This window comes from Athene noctua, chromosome 19 (assembly GCF_965140245.1).
Source record: "Athene noctua chromosome 19, bAthNoc1.hap1.1, whole genome shotgun sequence".
Taxonomy (NCBI): domain Eukaryota; kingdom Metazoa; phylum Chordata; class Aves; order Strigiformes; family Strigidae; genus Athene; species Athene noctua.
This window is the reverse complement of record NC_134055.1, coordinates 12,128,902-12,146,002: the sequence shown is the minus strand read 5'-3', so window position 1 is coordinate 12,146,002 and position 17,101 is coordinate 12,128,902. Positions and strand designations below refer to the sequence as shown.

The window sequence follows — 17,101 nt, the reverse complement described above, 5'->3', positions numbered from 1 at the left end:
GCGAGGTGCTCCGCTCTGCCTGGCATTCCTCACCCCAGCCTCTGTGCTGGGAAGGCCCAAAAACTGGACCCGTTGCAACAGAAAGAGCTAAAAATAGTGGTTCTCACGGTGGATGCAGAAAAGCATCCGAATATGTGGCCTCTGAACCTGCCAGCAGCCAAGGTCGGGGCTGACCCCCCAGTCCCATCTCGTGCCTGGCAGACACCCTCTGGCCTCTGCAACCACAAATCTTCCTCCCCCGAACCCCTTATTTAAATCCACCCCCCAGTGCAACCCAAACCCCTGACACCCAGCCCTGATGCTGGGGCAATGTTGGGTGCAGACAGGGGGGAGCAGGCAGTCCCCCGGGTGCAGGCAGTGAGGAGGCAAAGGGGTTAACCTCCCTGTGCCCGCCGGATGCAGCATCCTGGGCTGGGCTCTTCCCATCTTGTTTTGGTTTGGAGGAATAAAAGCTTTGGCAGCTGCATAGCCACTTCCCAAAATAACTCAGCCTCCCCTGGTAATTATAGAGCTCTGGTCCCCAGTAGCGGATCACAGCGGCTTCCCAGCCCCGCCGGGCCGTGCTGGGCTGTGCCCTGATAACGCTGCTGCCAGCCGGGCCAAGGGAGAGGGGGTGCCTCAGGGACCTCGGGGACCTCTCGAGCAGCGCCAGGCTCCCTCGGCGTCACCCTGGCTCCCCTTGCGTCATCCCCTGGCCAAGAAACATGCAGCCCCTTGCATCTACAGCTGATCCCTTCAGCTTTTAATGCTCTAGTTAAAGCCTGGGCTGCAGTTTGCCAGCCCCAATGGGCACTGGGCTACTGGAACGAGACCATGGCAAGCCGGAGGCTACTCCAGGCTGTGCCTGCCAGCATGGTTGAGAACACCTAGCTCATCACAGCAGTGCTCAGCCTGCCCTCCTGCCCGCCGTGGGACTCAGCGCTGCTCCTTGAAGGGCAGGGAGAGACGGGGCTGAGCTCCTGGGGCACCCGAGCCAGTAATCCCTGGTAATCTCCGAGGAAAGCACTCCCTGCGGGGATTAGAGATGCAAACAGCCCCCCTCACCTGCCTGCCCCTGCCTGCAGCGCTGCCTCAGCCCTTTGGCCGGCAGTGGTTGGGGAAGGGCTGCCAGGCTGCCCGGTCACCCCAGATGGCCGGGGCCAGGTGGCTGCTGGAGCTCCCCCACACTGCGTTGAGCCTCCGTCTGTTATTTATGGGAATAATGGGAATGTGAAGTCACCTGGCCGCAGCCTGGCCCTGTGACGTGGTGAGGGACAAGGCCCAAGGTGGTGACAAGGTTGGGGACAAGGCTGAGACGGTCCCTGTGGAGCCACCCAGCCTCTGTGGGAATCTGAGTAGGGCTAGAGCCGGCTTTCCCTGCTGGGAAATTATGACAGGCTTTGTTTTATGGGTGGGGAAACTGAGGCAGGGAGGAGCCACCCATGAGAGGGATGCTCTGGGGGTGCGGGTGGCCTTGCTGCCCCCCAGCATGGGGTGTGTTTTGGAGAGACGACGTGGCCCTGGTGGGTGGCTGGACCAGGAGGCTAAAATTTGGGGATGGCTGAGCCTCTGCCAGCTGCTCGCCGTGGGGAACAGCCGCTGCCAGCCAAGACCCCCCCGGCCCCTTTCATGGCCAGGAACAGAAGCGCTGCACGTTGCCCCGGCCGCCTGTGCCAGCGTCCTCCCCTGCCTTCCGCTGGCACTCGCTGCCTCTGAAAGCAGCGGCCTGGGGCTGGGGACACCCTGGGAAGGGGCTGTGACCCCTTGGCGTAGGATGGGGACGGGGACAGGGACGCAGCCCCTGGGGTTGCTGGTTCCTCTGCCAGGTTTCCAGCCAGCCGCAGCCGAGCCAAGGCAGGATGTCCCGGCATCAGCTCTGGGAGGGGGAGCACTGGGAGGGACTGGGACCCGGTGCCCTGTGCCCTGGCCCGTGGTGCCTGATGTCTGGTGCCAGTGCACTGACCTGATGCTCGGTACCTGGTACATGGTTCCAGTACCCAACACCAGCTAACTGGTACCCAGTGCCAGGTGCCCAGTGCTCCCAACACCAGTGACTGGTGTGCGGCGACTGGTGCCCGGCGCCTCCTGCCCAATACGTGGTACCTGCCCAGCGACGTACTGGTGCCCGCAGCTGGGAGGCCACTCCCCGGGCCTGGCGCCGTCCCCGCTCACCTGCACCAGCACCCAGTGCCGGGGCCTTGACCCCAGAGCCTGCTCCTGGGGCTGGGGCCCTCGCCCGGTGCCCAGTTCCCTGTACCGGGTACTGGTGCCCCGTCCCCGGTGCCCAGTGCCCTGTCCCCGGGCAGGTGTCCCGGTGCGCGGTGCCCGGTGCCCTGTCCCCGGGCAGGTGTCCCGGTGCCCGGTGCCGGTGCCCTGTCCCCGGGCAGGTGTCCCGGTGCCCTGTCCCCGGGCAGGCGTCCCGGTGCCCGGTGCCGGTGCCCTGTCCCCGGGCAGGCGTCCCGGTGCCCGGTGCCGGTGCCCTGTCCCCGGGCAGGTGTCCCGGTGCCCGGTGCCCTGTCCACGGGCAGGTGTCCCGGTGCCCTGTCCTCGGGCAGGTGTCCCGGTGCCGGTGCCCTGTCCCCGGGCAGGCGTCCCGGTGCCGGTGCCCTGTCCCCGGGCAGGTGTCCCGGTGCGCGGTGCCCGGTGCCCTGTCCCCGGGCAGGCGTCCCGGTGCCCGGTGCCGGTGCCCTGTCCCCGGGCAGGTGTCCCGGTGCCGGTGCCCTGTCCCCGGGCAGGCGTCCCGGTGCCGGTGCCCTGTCCCCGGGAGGGTGTTCCGGTGCGCGGTGCCCTGTCCCCGGGAGGGTGTTCCGGTGCGCGGTGCTCGGTGCCCTGTCCCCGGGCAGGTGTCCCGGTGCCCGGTGCCGGTGCCCTGTCCCCGGGCAGGCGTCCCGGTGCCGGTGCCCTGTCCCCGGGAGGGTGTTCCGGTGCTCGGTGCCCTGTCCTCGGGCAGGTGTCCCGGTGCCCGGTGCCGGTGCCCTGTCCCCGGGCAGGTGTCCCGGTGCCCGGTGCCGGTGCCCTGTCCCCGGGCAGGTGTCCCGGTGCCGGTGCGCGGTGCCGGTGGCGCGGAGCGGCCGCCCCCGCCCCGCCCGCCGCCCGCCCCGCCCCGGGCCGCCCCCGCCCCCGCCCGCTGCTATTTCTGCTAATCCCGGCGGCGGGGCCCGGCCGTGCCGATCGGCAGCCGCCGCTACCGGACGGCGCCCGGCGCCGCAGCCATGGTAAGGCCAGGGGAGGCCGGGCCGGGCCGTACCCGGGGGCCGGGCCCGCTCCCGCATCCCGGTGCCCTCCGTGAAGGTGACGGGGCGGCGGGGGCGGAGCGGGCCGGGGCCGGCGGTGCCGCAGCGGGGCTGGGAGGGGAGGGGGGGGACACACAGGCAGCGCGGCAGCACCTGCCCGGTCCCGGCGGGCAGCGTCCCGGGACCAGCCCTGGGGGGAACGGGTGGGGGGTCGCAGTGGGACCGGCTGCCCGCCGCCCCTCACCGTGGCATCGCGGCGGCGCTGCCCTCCGAGCGGTACCCGCGTGTCCCCCGCGAGCTGCGGCACCCCCGGGGTGTCCCTGCGTGGGGAGGGCTGGGGCGGGGAGGGGGTGTCTCCTCTCGGGCGGCTCCCAGGGGAGCAGCGGTCGCCCAGCCGTGGTGTTGGCAGGTCCCCCGGGCTGCGGTGCTGGCGGCGCTGCCGGGCTGCCCGGGCCCTCCTGCGGGGACCGTCGCGCACGCCTGGAGCCTCGCTGCGTTTTGGGGCCGTCTCTGCAGCTCCCGGCAGGGTCCGGAGCCGCCAACGGCCTTCCCGGCTCGGCGGGAGCCCGTCCCGCACCGCTCGTCCCGCTTGGGCGGGCGGCAGGTCCCCAGGAGCCACTCGCCAGGGCCACGTCCCCGCGGGGACCTCGAGGCTCTGGCCATGCCCAGGGTGGGGATGGAGATGGAGGGTTGTGGCCGTGGCTCACGTGGCACCAGGGTTGCGGCCACTGGGACAAGTGCCCTTGGTGGGGACCATCGCGGCCGTCCTTCCCCGGCAGCCGCCGTGGGAACGGGACCGGCACATTCCTCCGGAGCAGCGAAACCAGATAGGAGGGCGGCTTGGCGGAGCGTGTCGCAACCGGCGCTGGCGAGCGCCTTCCCGAAAGGCTCCCGGCCGTGGCTTTGGGGACGGACAGATCCAGGCTTGGGAACTTCGCAGGGGGAGGACGGCAGCCGCAGCTGGGTACGGGAGGGGAGCTGGGCTCCCTCGTCCGTGCTCGTGGGGTGAGCTGGGACTGCAGCTGGGTGTGGATGCAGCCAGAAGGACTCACAGAGGTGGAGCTGGTGGCCCCCGACACTGGTGCCACGTCCCTCTGTCCCCAAAGTGGTGCACGGCTTTCTCGAAGAAGCAGGATGAGCAACGGTCGCCCTCGACCTCTGCTCGTGGCTCTTAGTGGGCTGGATCCTCTCGCCTGTCCCCACGTGCTGAGATGCTGCCTTGTTTCCAGTCTGGACAGGCCTTGCTGTCACTTCCAGCTCGCAGGGAGCCACCATGTGTGATCCCATCCCGGGATCCCCACGCCGGCACCCGCAGGTCCTGCAAGCTGGAGAATTCCCTGCAGGAAAGGGGCTGGAGCTGCTGCGCTGAGGGACATGTTGGAAAGACTCTCGTCCTGCATGCTCTCCCGTGCCCAGAGTGGGGACTGGTGCCTCTGCGTCCACGGGGTGCCCAGCACCCTGCCCCTCTTAAAGCTGCTGTTAGACTCAGTTTCCTCACTGGGGTGCTGCTGACAGGGTGGGAGAGCTGGGAGTAAGAAACTCTGACTACAGCGCGCCAGCGGGAGCACCCCGGGCATCTGGAGGCAGGTCAGAGCAGGTGCAGCCCAGGTGCTGGCTGCCCTGGGGAACAGCCAGGCTGGTCCCAGCAGAGCTGGGCTTTGACAGGGGCCACCGTGCCCTTGTCCCAGGCGGAGCTGGTGCCTTTGGGACGGGGTGTTTGTGCCTGGGATGCTCAGCCATCGTGCTGCAGTGGGGCCGTGCGTGCTGTGCCATGGGTGGCACATCGGTGTCACCTTTGGGTGGGCTGGGGATGTTTCGGCCGGCCTGGCTGCAGGGACAGCACCTCCCTGGGATGTTCCCTTCCTTTCCCCACAGGAACAGGCTGGGAAAACACATCCCGTGGGAATGTGGTGACAGGCAGAAAGATGCCAACAGGCAGCCGAGGGCTTTCCCAGCTCAGGCTTTGCCCACTGGCCCCGTGCCCTGCTCTGCCACGGCCCTCGGCTGTCACTGCACGGGGAAAGTGTGATGCCGCATGACAGGTGGGGACAAGGCGGCGTGTGTGCCACCTCGCTGGAGCTGCTGGGCCGGTGACAGCCCTGGCACTGAGCACTGTCTCACGCGCAGCTGGGCGTGTAATCCGCTTACAGGGGCACCGGCACAGCCCCAGGCTCTCACTGAAGTAAATCCCCGCTCCTGCTCCTGCCGGGAGCGCGGGGTGGGACGGTTGTAAAGCGGTGGGTATTGTGGGAGAGCTGTGCGGCACCGGGGTTTTGGGGGGCGAGGGTCACCAACTGGTGGGGTGCAGAGCCTGGGCAGGCTGGTGGGGTGCTGCAGCCTGTGATGGAGTGGGAAAGGGGATGAAAAGCCATCGGGGAGCTCCTTCAGGGAGGTGTGGGGATAGTGGCATTGCTGCCCTGGGACTGGGCTGAGCCGGGGCGCCTGAGGCCAGGTGGGGACATCGGGGTGTCTGGCACGGGGTGGCCTCAAAGCTGGGTGGGAGGAGAGCTGGTGCTGGGTTTCGGAGTGGGGCTGGGATTCAAGGATACTGGCAGGCTCACGGTTCATTGCACCTGTCCCTGCTCCAGTCGATGCTCCGGGGCTTTTTAGTGCTTTCCTTGTGGATGCAGTCCTTCCACGGCCGAGTGACCCCGGCTCCGTGCCTGAGCTGCTCTGATACATCTAGACATGCATCAAGGTGAATCACTGTCCCTGGAGACCCCTGGCAGTGACAGCTCAGGCACCCTTGCTGCCATCCAGGCTCCTCCTGGGGCACCATTAACCCTTTGCCTCCCTAAGGATGAGCCAGGGAAGCTGAAGCAGGAGCGCCTGCCAGGGACGCCTGTGGTGGGCATCATTCTTGCTTCTCCCAGCCTGAGGTTGGGTCTTTCCCGGCTGGACCCATCAGGCTCAGCCGGAGCAGAAACTTGTAGCCATGTGGGGAAGCTTTAATTGTCAGGTGCAAAAGTGTTGAGTTTTCAAATGGTCTTTTGTGGAAAACTGGGTTTCTCCCCTCAAAGAGGCTGGGGGGGGGCCTGCCAGGGTGGCTGCAGGGTGCTCCAGGGTGGGGTGTGGGAGAGGATCTGGTGTGCACCGGGATGGAGGCAGTTTTTGTCCTGGGATGGAGGCGGTTTTGTCCTGGGATGGAGGTGTTTCAAGAGGGCTGAATGTCCTCCAGGGCTGTAGCCAAGTTGTGTGCTCAGCCCAGGGGGGCTGCTGGTGGTGATGGTGGTCATGCAGCACCCCAGGACCTGCCTTATCACTTCCTTGGCAAGTGGTGCTTTGCTTGTCCTTGACATTTTGACAACCGGCCAGGAGCTGGGTTTGGCTCTGCCCTAGGGCTCCCTCTCCCGTCCTGTGCCCCCTGCACTGGTTCTGTCCCGGAGCACCTGCAGGGGCTGTGACTGGCTGCTGGGTGCTGTGGGCGCCCAGGCCACAGTGCCTGCCCAGGGCGGAGTTATGCTAATGCTGCTCCCCATCCCTCGGCGCAGCCGGTGCCACTCGCCATCCTCTTGCGCCCACGGGCGATGTCGGCTCTGCCATGGCCACCTGCCCCGAGCTGCAGCCTGGACAAGAGGTACGGGGGCAGCATCCCTCCCTGGTGGGGCGGGAGAGGGGACAGATGGGGCTGGGGGACCCGCAGCACCCTGCTGCTGCGAGGAGGTGCCGCAGCTGATGCTCTGCTCCCAGGATGGCCTTGCTGGGGGCTGTGCTTGCTGCTGGCATCGACGAAGCCACTGGCTTCTCTGGGGTGGGGGATGAAGGGGAGCCCCAAGGGATGGAGCAGCAGCAGGGCTGGGAGTGTTTGGTGGTGATGGCATCATCTCCCATCCCTGTGTGGCTGCTAGCCGGGCTGCGCTGCGGTGGGGGCTGGTGCTGAGCCCCCCCAGGTCAAGGTCAGTGAGGAAGAGGATGCTGCAGTCACACAGACCCGCTGAGCTCTGTTGACCTGCTGGGGAAGAGGGGAGCACGGGGGCCCTGCAGCCCCTGCCATGGGGGCACCTGGTGCCCCCCCAGCCTGGCAGCATGGCCCCCTCTGTGCTGGTGGCTGCAGGGGCACTGGGGAGCGGGGGGCAGGCGTGTGAGTGCTCAGCCCCAGCAGCGCCATGACCTTGTTTCCAGCCCACTAATTCAGTGCATCTCGCCTTGCCGCCGGCACGGCCGCCCTCCCTGCAGATGGAGCAGGGACACGGGACCAGGGAGGACACGTGTCCCCATGGAGGGCTCTTGCCTCGGGGCACTGCTCTGGGGAGGGGGGGGGCACTGATCCCCAGGTGTGAGCCTGCAGGTTTGGGGGCTCCCCCAGACCCTATGTGACCCCCATTTGGGGGTCTCCCTGCCCATGGGGCTGGAGTGTCTGGGCAGTTGCCGTGGAGGGGCATTGGGGACCCTGGTGCCTGCTGGCAGGAGGACTTGGGCCCGCAGAGCTGCTGCCGGACGTGCCCTTGGGAACGCGTCTCCTCCCGCCAGTGCTTGTAAACAGGATGTGGAGCCGTCCCAGTCCCGGCGTCCCCGTTCCTCTTTCCAGCCCCACGGGGCCACCAGCTCGGGGGCTGCTGCGCCTGGTCTCCACCCTGGCCCCCGCCTGGGGCTGCTGCCTGCACCGGCTGCAGGATGGGCAGAGTTGGGGCAAGAGGGTGTCGGGGTCCTGCTGTGTGCCTGAGCATGGCCCCTTTGCACGAGTGTCCCCTTGCCCCCGAGCTCTTAGCACATGGTGGCCGTGGGTCAGGTCCCCTGCCCTGGCTCTCCCCTGGGACTGCAGGGATGGGAGGCCCTTGTGCCATCACCTGTGCTGAGACCCTGTGACTGGGTGGGCAGGGGGGGCAAAGGCAGACCGCTGCCCACCATCTGCCTCCCCCCTGGGTCTGGCCCCACTGCCAGCTCCTCCACTGCTGCTGTTCATCTCTTCTTGGTGTGCCTCACTCCTCCCTGACACCCTCCTCCCCGTCCTCCCACCAGGCCATGGGGTGTGTGGGGGTCCTGGCTACCCAAGAAGACCCTGAGGAGCAGCAGGGTGCTCAGGGGGAAGGTCCCTGTCCCCTGGAGTGCCAGGAGCTGGCTGCTGTCCCCAAGCCACAAGTTGTAAGCGCCTGGGGTGTGTGGGACCGTGGCTGTCCCCATGGCTGTCCCTGTGACTGTCCCCATGGCTGTCCCTGTGACTGTCCCCATGGCTTTCCCCAGGGTGGTGGCTGGTCCCCTGGCGTGGTCATGTCCCCCCTCTCCTCCTGCCCCTGCCATCCTTGGGGTGCATGTGTCTGGTTGCTGCAGCTTGGGGGATCGTGATACCGAGTCGGGTGACGCTGCCTTGGGCTGACACTGCCACCATTGGTGTCACGTCCTCCCCTTGGTCCCCAGATAAAGCATTTCCTGAAGGAGGACTCGGAGGAGGCTGAACTGACCCAGCTCCTGCGGGATTGCCCACCGGCTGACAGCCCCAGGAAGGTGGAGCCCCTGGAGAGCCGGCGAGAGCCCCGCCACCCCCTCTGCGGCGTGGGCAGGGTCCCCCCTGACGAAGCCGCTGACGAGAGGGACGCCCGGATCTTCTCCCGGTCTCGACCCTCGGATTTTCAGCAGCACATCGCCGCCCCTCCGCCCCCCAGCCCCAACCGCCCACGGAGCCCCTGGGGGCAGCTGGACCCCTATGACTCCTCTGAGGTGCAGATGCCTCCGTGGGGAGGGGGGACACGGGGCGAGGGGCTGCAGGAGTCACGGTGGAGGATGTTCCCATCCTCTGAAGCCAAGGGGCTGTGCAGGCATGGCCACATCCCACAGTGCTCGGGGCAGGGGGGAGGGGGTGGCCTGCCAGGATGGGGGGTGGGTGGGATGATGGTGTTCGCTGTCCCACATCCCCTCTGCCCACAGGATGACAAGGAGTACGTGGGCTTCGCCACGCTGCCCAACCAGGTCCATCGGAAGTCGGTGAAGAAGGGCTTTGATTTCACCCTCATGGTGGCAGGTACAGGGTGGGGCTGAGCCTGGCACGGGGTTTGCTGACCCCACTCCGGATCCCAAAAGCCATGGAGCAGGGTGGGCACCAGCTGCACCTTCCTCACCCTCGTTCCCCCTGTCCCAGGGGAATCTGGGCTGGGCAAGTCCACCCTGGTCAACAGCCTCTTCCTGACGGACATGTACAGAGACCGCAAGCTGCTGAACGCTGAAGGTGAGGGGGGCACGATGGTCCCAGTGATGGCGTGTCCTGAGTGTCCCAGGGGGGTGGCAGAGCCCTATGCCACTCCTGGGGGGGCTACAGCCCCTGTCCCTGACCGGCCAGGCTCCTCTGGTCTCTGGAGCCACGTGCAGTGCGCTGCCAGCTGCCTGCCAGCGCTGGGGACTGCTCCAAGGCAGCAGAGAACCCCCCTGCCCAGCATGGGGACCCCCCACAGGGGCTTTGTCCCTGCCGGGAAAACAAGCCTCAGCTTGTTGGGCATCGGCTGGAACCACAGCAAATCTGGGAGGCTGCGGACAGTTGGGGTCAGTCGGCACAGCGCCGGTTCAGCTGCAGCCAGTTTTTGAATGAAAACTGCCCAAACTTGCCCGAATCCCCAGGGGTTGGAGGCGGTTGTTTGGTTTGTTTCCGTCGTTTGGAGCAAAAGCCAAAACGCATGTGGCCATCCTCGGGGATGAAAGGACATGGAGGGGTCCTGGGGGTAACGGGGCATGTGCAGTCCCAGAGCTGGGGGGGTCACACGTGGGGGTGCAGGGAGCCAAAAATACTCCTGCAGCGATGCCTGTTCCCAGCAGACCCCCATGCTGCCCGAGCCGGGCTGTCGCGGGGTGGCGGTGGCACAGCCCGAGGGGTGGGTGTGCATCCAGTGGATGTGGGGGGCCACAACGTGGGGCATCATCTCTCGGCACTGGACCCAGGCACGCATTGGGGCTGATCTTGCGAAGCCACCCCAGCCCCCCAGGGTGGGGGTGACACCCGGGGGCTGCAGCATCTCCCTGTGTCACCCCCATTTTCTCTCGCCGCCGTTGCCGTGTCTCTTGCCGCTGCAGAGCGCATCACACAAACGGTGGAGATCACCAAACACGTGGTGGACATCGAGGAGAAGGGTGTCAAGCTGCGCCTGACCATTGTGGACACGCCAGGCTTCGGTGATGCCGTCAACAACACTGAGTGGTGTGTCCCATGGTGGGGTGGGGGGTCTCCCCGGGGCCAGGCAGCATCACCGTGGGTGCTAGCAGCTCTGAGGGTGGGGGCCCCATGGCTGCTGGGCTACGATGCTGAGCCATGGGAGGTGTTGAGCTGAGAGTCCAGAGGAAGCCTGAGGGTCCCACAGGGGGACTCTGACAGTCACCTCCCTGTCCCCGCAGTTGGAAGCCAGTGGCTGACTACATCGACCAGCAGTTTGAGCAGTATTTCCGCGATGAAAGTGGCCTCAACCGGAAGAACATCCAGGACAACCGTGTCCACTGCTGCATCTACTTCATCTCGCCCTTCGGCCACGGGTACAGGCACCCCCTGCCTGTGCTGCTGGGATGGGGGAGGCTGGGGAAGGGGCTTGGTGGGATGGTGCTCAGCAGGCTCCCCCCGCAGCCTCCGGCCCCTGGACGTGGAGTTCATGAGAGCCCTGCACCAGCGGGTGAACATCGTGCCGGTGCTGGCCAAGGCTGACACCCTGACCCCCACTGAGGTGGAGCGCATGAAGAACAAGGTAAGGGGAGATTGGCCCAGCCTGGAGCCATCCCAGCAGGTCTCTGGGGATGGGGGTGCCCTGGGGGCTCTCTCTAAGCCCCTGCCCGGGCTTTGCCATGCAGCATCCTCCATGCTCGCAGAACTGTAGAGGGCCATGTTGCCCACGTGGCCACCAAGGACACATCTCCCTGGTGCTCAGCTGGGAGTTGGAATGGTCTGGGGCAGGGGGCCTCCATGACATCTAGTCTAGGGAGGACAGGCTTTTGTGGGTCCTGGAGGGACACTTCCCACCCCCTTTCCAAGGGCCGGAGCCCTGCCCTCAGTGGTGCTGTCTGCCTCCAGATCCGGGAGGAGATCGACCACTATGGCATCCGCATCTACCAGTTCCCTGAGTGCGACTCGGATGAGGATGAGGAGTTCAAGCTGCAGGACCAGGCGCTGAAGGTGGGTCATAAAACTTGCTTGGATTGGAAAGGACCTTTAAAGGTCAACTCTGTGAAGGGTCAGGCTCCTTCAGCTCCATCCTTGGGAGAGCAGAGCCCCATGGCTGGGAGGACATATCATCCTGGGGTACCCTTGGGACTCTTTGGGGCCACACAAGCCCTCCAGCAGCCCCAGCATGGTGGGGTTGGTACATATTGCACTAACCAGGCAAGTCACCAAGACCCCAAAGGTGCCACCTGCAGCTTGGTGGGATGGGGCTGGTGTGGAGAAACTGCTGATGTGACACTGGGGGCTCTCCATAGCCAGGGCTCCTGGGCATCTCGGCAAATGAGTGCTGGATACAGCTGAGGGGATGTTTCTGGAGGGACGTGGGCCACGGCAGGCAGGCTCCAGCCCTGCTAACCCCTGCTGTCCTCTCACAGGAGAGCATCCCCTTTGCCATCATTGGCAGCAACACGGTTGTGGAGGCCAAAGGGCGGCGTGTCCGTGGGCGCCTCTACCCCTGGGGCATCGTGGAAGGTAATGCTGGGCTGTGTCACCAGTATCCCACCAGCCCTGGGGTGACGGGGACATTGCGAGCCCCACCTCAGCCTGGAGGGGCTTAGGGGGATGTGGGGGGCTGGCTGTAGCCCCCTGATGCTGGGCTCCCCTGCAGTGGAGAACCCATCCCACTGCGACTTCGTGAAGCTGCGGACGATGCTGGTGAGGACCCACATGCAGGACCTGAAGGACGTGACGCGGGAAACCCACTATGAGAACTACCGCACGCAGTGCATCCAGAGCATGACCCGCATGGTCGTGAAGGAGAGGAACCGCAAGTACGGGCCGCGAGCGGGTTGACAGGCTGGGGGCGGGGGGGGGGGGGCGGTGGGGGAGCGTCTCCTCTCTGGGGTGACGCCAGCCCATTGCAAGGGGTGATCTTTGGGGGTTGGGATTCTAGGTGGGTCCGTGCCAGGCATTGTGGTGGGCTGGGCAAGGAAGCCATGGCAGCGTGGTGGGGTGCCCCAGTGCAGTGGGGGGCCCTTCCTGTGCTGTTGGGCTAGGGCTGGCTGAGGGGGAGGGTGCTTCCCCCCAGGCTGGGTCTGTCTTGGGGACAATGCTCCAGCAGTGGGGGGAACCCTGTGTTCCACTGGCCTGGCTGGGGTGGGGCGGGGGGGGGGGGGGGGGGATGCTCAAGCACTGATGGGGACCCTGTGTCCCCCCAGGGCTGGGGCTGCCTGGCAGGGCAGGGGGAAATGCTCCAGCAGTGGAGGGAACCCTGCGTCCCCCTGGGGCTGGCTGGGAAGTGATGCTCCAGCAGCAAGGGGCGACCCTGCATCTCCCTGGGACTCGGGGGTGGATGCTCTGGCAGTGAGGGGGGACTGTCTGTCCCTGCAGGCTCCAGGGCTGGAGCAGGAGCCAAGCAAGCAGCCGGTGCTGGGGCTCTGCCCCCAATACTAGCCAGATTCACAGCACTCACACCCCCTTTAGCCACCACAGGATGTTGGGGGAAGGCCCCCAAAGCAGGGTCCCTGCTGGGACCCTCCAGCCGGGGGGCTGGAGCTGAACAGAGCTCTGTGGGTGATGGAGGGCCAAAGCAATGGCACTGGTGGAGGGGGCTGGCGGCGTCTCCAGGCGCCTCTGAGCTGGTCTCTCCACACGTGCCACCGGAGAAGGCGGCATCCCTCCACGCTGAGGCTGTGCTGCGCCGACTGCTCCGCCGACTGAGCCAGGATCCGGCTGGGGCCGCGCTGGGCCCCCGCCACCCTCCTCCCCCTGCTTGTCCCCCTGGCCCCTATATAAAGCACTTGCTGGTACCCAACGCTGTCTTGGTCCTTCTGTGCCCGCGCAAGGGCCAGGCAGCTGCTCTTGGGGAGAGCTGGCCCCGTGGCCACCCACCCGTTGCCCACACAAGTTGCCCTTGGGGTGCCGGCACCACCAGCGGTGCCGGGAGGATGCCGTGTGCCGGTGGCACGGCCCTGGATCACCCAGGCAAGGCGGGGTTGGGGGGACGTGTCACTGCTTGGTGGCACCAAGCTTTTCCCAGCCAAAGGCTGCCCAAGGGAAGGGCTGCAGGCCGGCACCCCCATCCTGCTGCCCCCCCAGAGGATGTGATTTTGGGGTACAGGAGGCAGCGGTAGGCAGGCCTGCTGCCTTTTCTAGGAAGGCAGGTTTTTCTGGGCTGGTGAAGCTGCTTGCGCCGTTGTTGGTGCCTGGCTCAAGCCTTGTCTTGCTGTCAAGGATGGAAGGAGCTTGATGTGCCCCATCCCGGGTTCCCCCATGGCGAGGAGCCGTGACAACGGGCAGGGACTTCCAAAGCAGCTCAAAATGTGTCCAAACCCATCCCTTGCCGTGGCATGCTGGCACAGCCCCCCTCAGCACAATGGGAGCCCGCAGGGCAGAGGTGGCCCAGCCCACCTGCCATGTCCATCGTCCTTTGCATGCGGAGGGGCTGCAATGGCGGTGGCACGTGGCGGTGGCACGTGGTGACATGTGTGACTCCTGCCAGCCACGTTGGCAGTGTCCCAGCCATGTCGTCACCCGCTGGGGTAGCACGTGGCATCCTCAGGGCCCTGGCTGGGACAGCTTGTCCCTCCCCATTGCCATTGGTGTGGGAGAAGCCATCGATTTGACTGGCCACGGTCCTGCGCAGTGGGGTGACCCCAGGGGGATGCCTGCAGCTCCCTTCTCCACCAGGGATGGGCTTGAGAGGAAGCTGATGCTTGGGAAAAGGGGTGCCGAGCATCCCTGGGGCTGGCTGGGCAGAGGGGTGCCTGGGGAGCCCCTCCTGCAGCAGACCTGTGGCTGTGGAAGGGAGATGCTAAATTTAAGATGTTGTAAAGCAGCAGAGAAAATACTGGGTGAGGAGAGCCTGAGTCCAGCTTGAAGCACCCAGGCAAGGCTCTGTGCCTGGGAGGGTCCCTGGCTCTCTGTGCTGTGGTGGTGCCTCCTGCGTCCCCCAAACTTGTTAGCAGCAGCTCGCGGGGGCCGAGGTTTGGGGACTTGCCTGGAGCTGTTCATGTACCCCACTGCCAGGAAAAGGGCCTGAGTGGGGCTCAGGGTCTGTGCAGGCAGGTGGTGGGTGTCTGCGAGGTTTGGGATGCAACACCCGTGAGCTGCAGCACCCATGAGGGGATGTCCCCTGGGGGGGGGCGGGAGGGCTGTGGCAGCATCCTCACCTCCTCTCTCTGCCTGCAGCAAACTGACACGGGAAAGTGGGACGGATTTCCCCATCCCTGTCATCCCCCCGGTGCCAGACGCTGAGACAGAGAAGCTCATCCGCGAGAAGGACGAGGAGGTGAGTGTGGGGGAGGGCTGTGCCCCCCCCCCGATCCCCCCCCCCCCCCCCCCATGTCCCCAGCCCCAGCGGTGGCACAGCGAGGGGCCACCCTTCCTGCAGCATCCCAGCAGCTGCTGCTCCTCAGGCCAGAGTGAGAAGGTGTTGGAGGGGCACCAGAAGGGTCCCCCCAAGCTCTTGGTGATCCCAGTCTGCTTGGGCTGCTTGTTCCAAATACACTTTCAAGGGAGCTGGGCCGGCTGGGGGGTGCCACCACACCACCGTGATCCTGCTCTGCTCCCTCCCAGCTGCGGCGGATGCAGGAGATGCTCCAGAAGATCCAGAAGCAGATGAAGGACTCGCACTAGCTCCTTCCTCTTCCTCCTCCTCCTCCCGCCCCAGATCAGAAATGTTTACATCACGCTCCATCCTGCCCCAGCCCCGCTGTGAGACTCGGTACCAACACTGCACCTGCCACCTTAAGCTGCTGCGGCATCGCCTTATTCAAGCGGCCAGCGCCCGTCCCACGGGGACAGCGAGGGGACAGGGCACCCAGCCTGGGCTTTGTCCCCCGAGCTTTGGCTTTCCCTGCTTCCCTTGCAGCTCTGGGGAGGGCCACCAGCCAGCCTGCTCTCCACGTGTCCCTTGTCCCTGTGTCACCTCGGTCTGCCTGCTTACAGCTTTTACACTCAGCTTGGCCCTGGCTTAAGGGAAGAAAGAAGTGGGGGGTCAGTCCCAGCCCCCAACCCTGTCCCCCAAACCCCCAGCTGCCCTGCTGCAGGGGACAGGGTTGCTCACTGCTGGCCCTGGCTGGCACAGAGGGACAGCAGCTCCTGGGGACGCAGGGGATGGAGGGGCAACCCCCACCTGGGCCAGAGTGACAGACCCTTGGCTCCCTCCGTGACAGCACCAGTGCGAGGAGGGACTGAAGCTTGGCGGTGCCCAGCCCTGTGTCATCAGCAGGGACCCTGTCCCCAACGAGCTTTGCCCCGTAGGAGCGCCCCATGTCCCCGGGCTGTGGGGAGGACCATGGAATCACAGTCCCCGGAGAAAATCCCTTGAACCCCAAAGCAGAGGCTGGGTTGCCGGCCTCTGTACCCTGTAAAGCAATAATGACTGTCCTGCCCGCACCGAGCTTCCTGACTCCCAGCAACAGCATCATCCCTCACTGGCATTTCAGCCCCTGGTGCCAGTTGCTTGTCTGTGGTGTCCCTGGGTGTTCCCAAGCTGTCCCTGCTGATTCCTGGCAGAGCATCACTGTGTCCCCATCCCTGTTGCTTCCCAGCAAAGCCCTGCTGCGTGTCCCCACGATTCCCCATGATGTTGCTGCCCTGCAGATCACTGCAGCCTGTCCCCCCCAGGCTGTCCCCATCCATGTTGCTTTCCTGCAGAATAGTATGTTGTGTCTCCCTGTCCCCCCCAGGCTGTCCCCGTCCGTGTCACTGCCCTGCAGAGCACTGCGTCGTGTCTCTGTGTCCCCCCAGGGTGTCCCCATCTGTGTCACTTCCTGGCAAAGCATCGCTGCTGGTCCCTGGGACCAGTCCTGGCCCACACCCCGGCCAGCGGCTGCAGGGCATCCATGGGGAGATGGACCCGACCCCCCCTTACCGCCTCGCTTCCCCCCCCCCACCACCACCCCGAGTATGGGGAAAGATGAAAGGGGGCAGCGAGGCTGCAGGTGGAGGCAGAACTGGGAGCAGTGGGGTCACTGGGAGCTCGCTGGCATGGGGACTCCTCCTCTCTCCGGCAGGGCCACCCGAGCAGGGGTCCCCCGGGTGGGGTCACCCCTGGGTGAGGGGGTTTGCGTGCGGGCGGCTTCACTGACGGGGGCTGCATCTGCCTGAGGCTCAGGGTGGGTGCTGCAGGGTGCTGGGGCAGCCTCTGCATGTGCCACCCGTGTCCCCGTGCCAGCCGGGGGGTCCCTCGGCTCCCGTGGGCAGGGAGCCCGTGGGCAGGGCCCTGCAGGGTGCGTTAGCGCTTTCCTTTTTTTAATCTCGCTATTTTCTTACAGAAGTACCTACCTTCGCATGACGGTCATAGAGGCATTTATTAAAGGATAAGCAGAGTATAGGTTTATAAATTCTTATAGAGCTAGTGGAAATATTTTTATCCCTCCACAACTGTTCTCAATAAATACGGCTGACCCAGCTTGTCTGCAGTCACTTCCACACGGGCAGTGGGCACCCACGGCCCCGGGCAGGCGAGGGCGGGGGCTGACGGTCGCCGGCCCTGGGGCCTCTTGCTCCTGGTTCCTGGCAAAAGCTCAAAATGGACATTGAGGGGCACCCAGGTTGGGGTGGGGGGGAGAGCCCCGTAGGACCCAGCTCTGGGGATGGGGGGACACAAAGATGAGGTCCCCCCTGCCTGCGACTGGCTCGTCCCCCTCCCACGTGCTGCCTTGGGGTCCCGTGGCCCTGGGTGCTGCTGGTGTTGGGGCCGTGATGGGAACGGGGGGGCAGAGCGGGGACCCCGAGCCAGGGGATGGAATTGCCCTCCCCGGGCACCCTTGTGCCCCCCGCGGTGGGCTGAGCCCTGCTGGGAGACACCACGGGC

At 65.9% G+C, this 17,101-nt stretch overlaps 1 protein-coding gene across 5 annotated transcripts; it reads left to right on the top strand.

The window, feature by feature from the left end:
- Nucleotides 1–3,083: 3,083 nt before the first annotated feature.
- Nucleotides 3,084–16,718, top strand: SEPTIN4 (septin 4). 5 transcript variants are annotated; one of them, XM_074923140.1, is made up of 14 exons: nucleotides 3,132–3,194; nucleotides 6,704–6,789; nucleotides 8,172–8,294; nucleotides 8,568–8,867; nucleotides 9,075–9,168; nucleotides 9,286–9,372; nucleotides 10,209–10,332; nucleotides 10,527–10,661; nucleotides 10,750–10,867; nucleotides 11,191–11,292; nucleotides 11,715–11,811; nucleotides 11,948–12,110; nucleotides 14,470–14,569; nucleotides 14,857–16,718. In XM_074923140.1, the coding sequence occupies exons 2-14, from the start codon at nucleotides 6,754–6,756 to the stop codon at nucleotides 14,914–14,916; spliced, it is 1,539 nt and encodes a 512-aa protein (XP_074779241.1). In that variant the 5' UTR covers nucleotides 3,132–3,194; nucleotides 6,704–6,753; the 3' UTR covers nucleotides 14,917–16,718. The 5 variants fall into 5 exon arrangements, with proteins under 5 accessions (XP_074779245.1, XP_074779241.1, XP_074779244.1 ...); XM_074923143.1 differs by lacking the exon at nucleotides 8,172–8,294 and having other exon boundaries at nucleotides 14,857–16,716; XM_074923142.1 differs by lacking the exons at nucleotides 14,470–14,569; nucleotides 14,857–16,718 and adding an exon at nucleotides 12,948–13,083.
- Nucleotides 16,719–17,101: the final 383 nt, after the last annotated feature.

Excerpts from the sequence above, each read along its gene's own strand:
- SEPTIN4 (XM_074923140.1), top strand. The coding sequence starts at position 6,754 with ATGGCCACCTGCCCCGAGCTGCAGCCTGGACAAGAG. Across the intron at positions 10,333-10,526 it reads GCCGTCAACAACACTGAGTG|TTGGAAGCCAGTGGCTGACT; the intron begins GTGTGTCCCATG and ends CTGTCCCCGCAG. Across the intron at positions 14,570-14,856 it reads TCCGCGAGAAGGACGAGGAG|CTGCGGCGGATGCAGGAGAT; the intron begins GTGAGTGTGGGG and ends GCTCCCTCCCAG.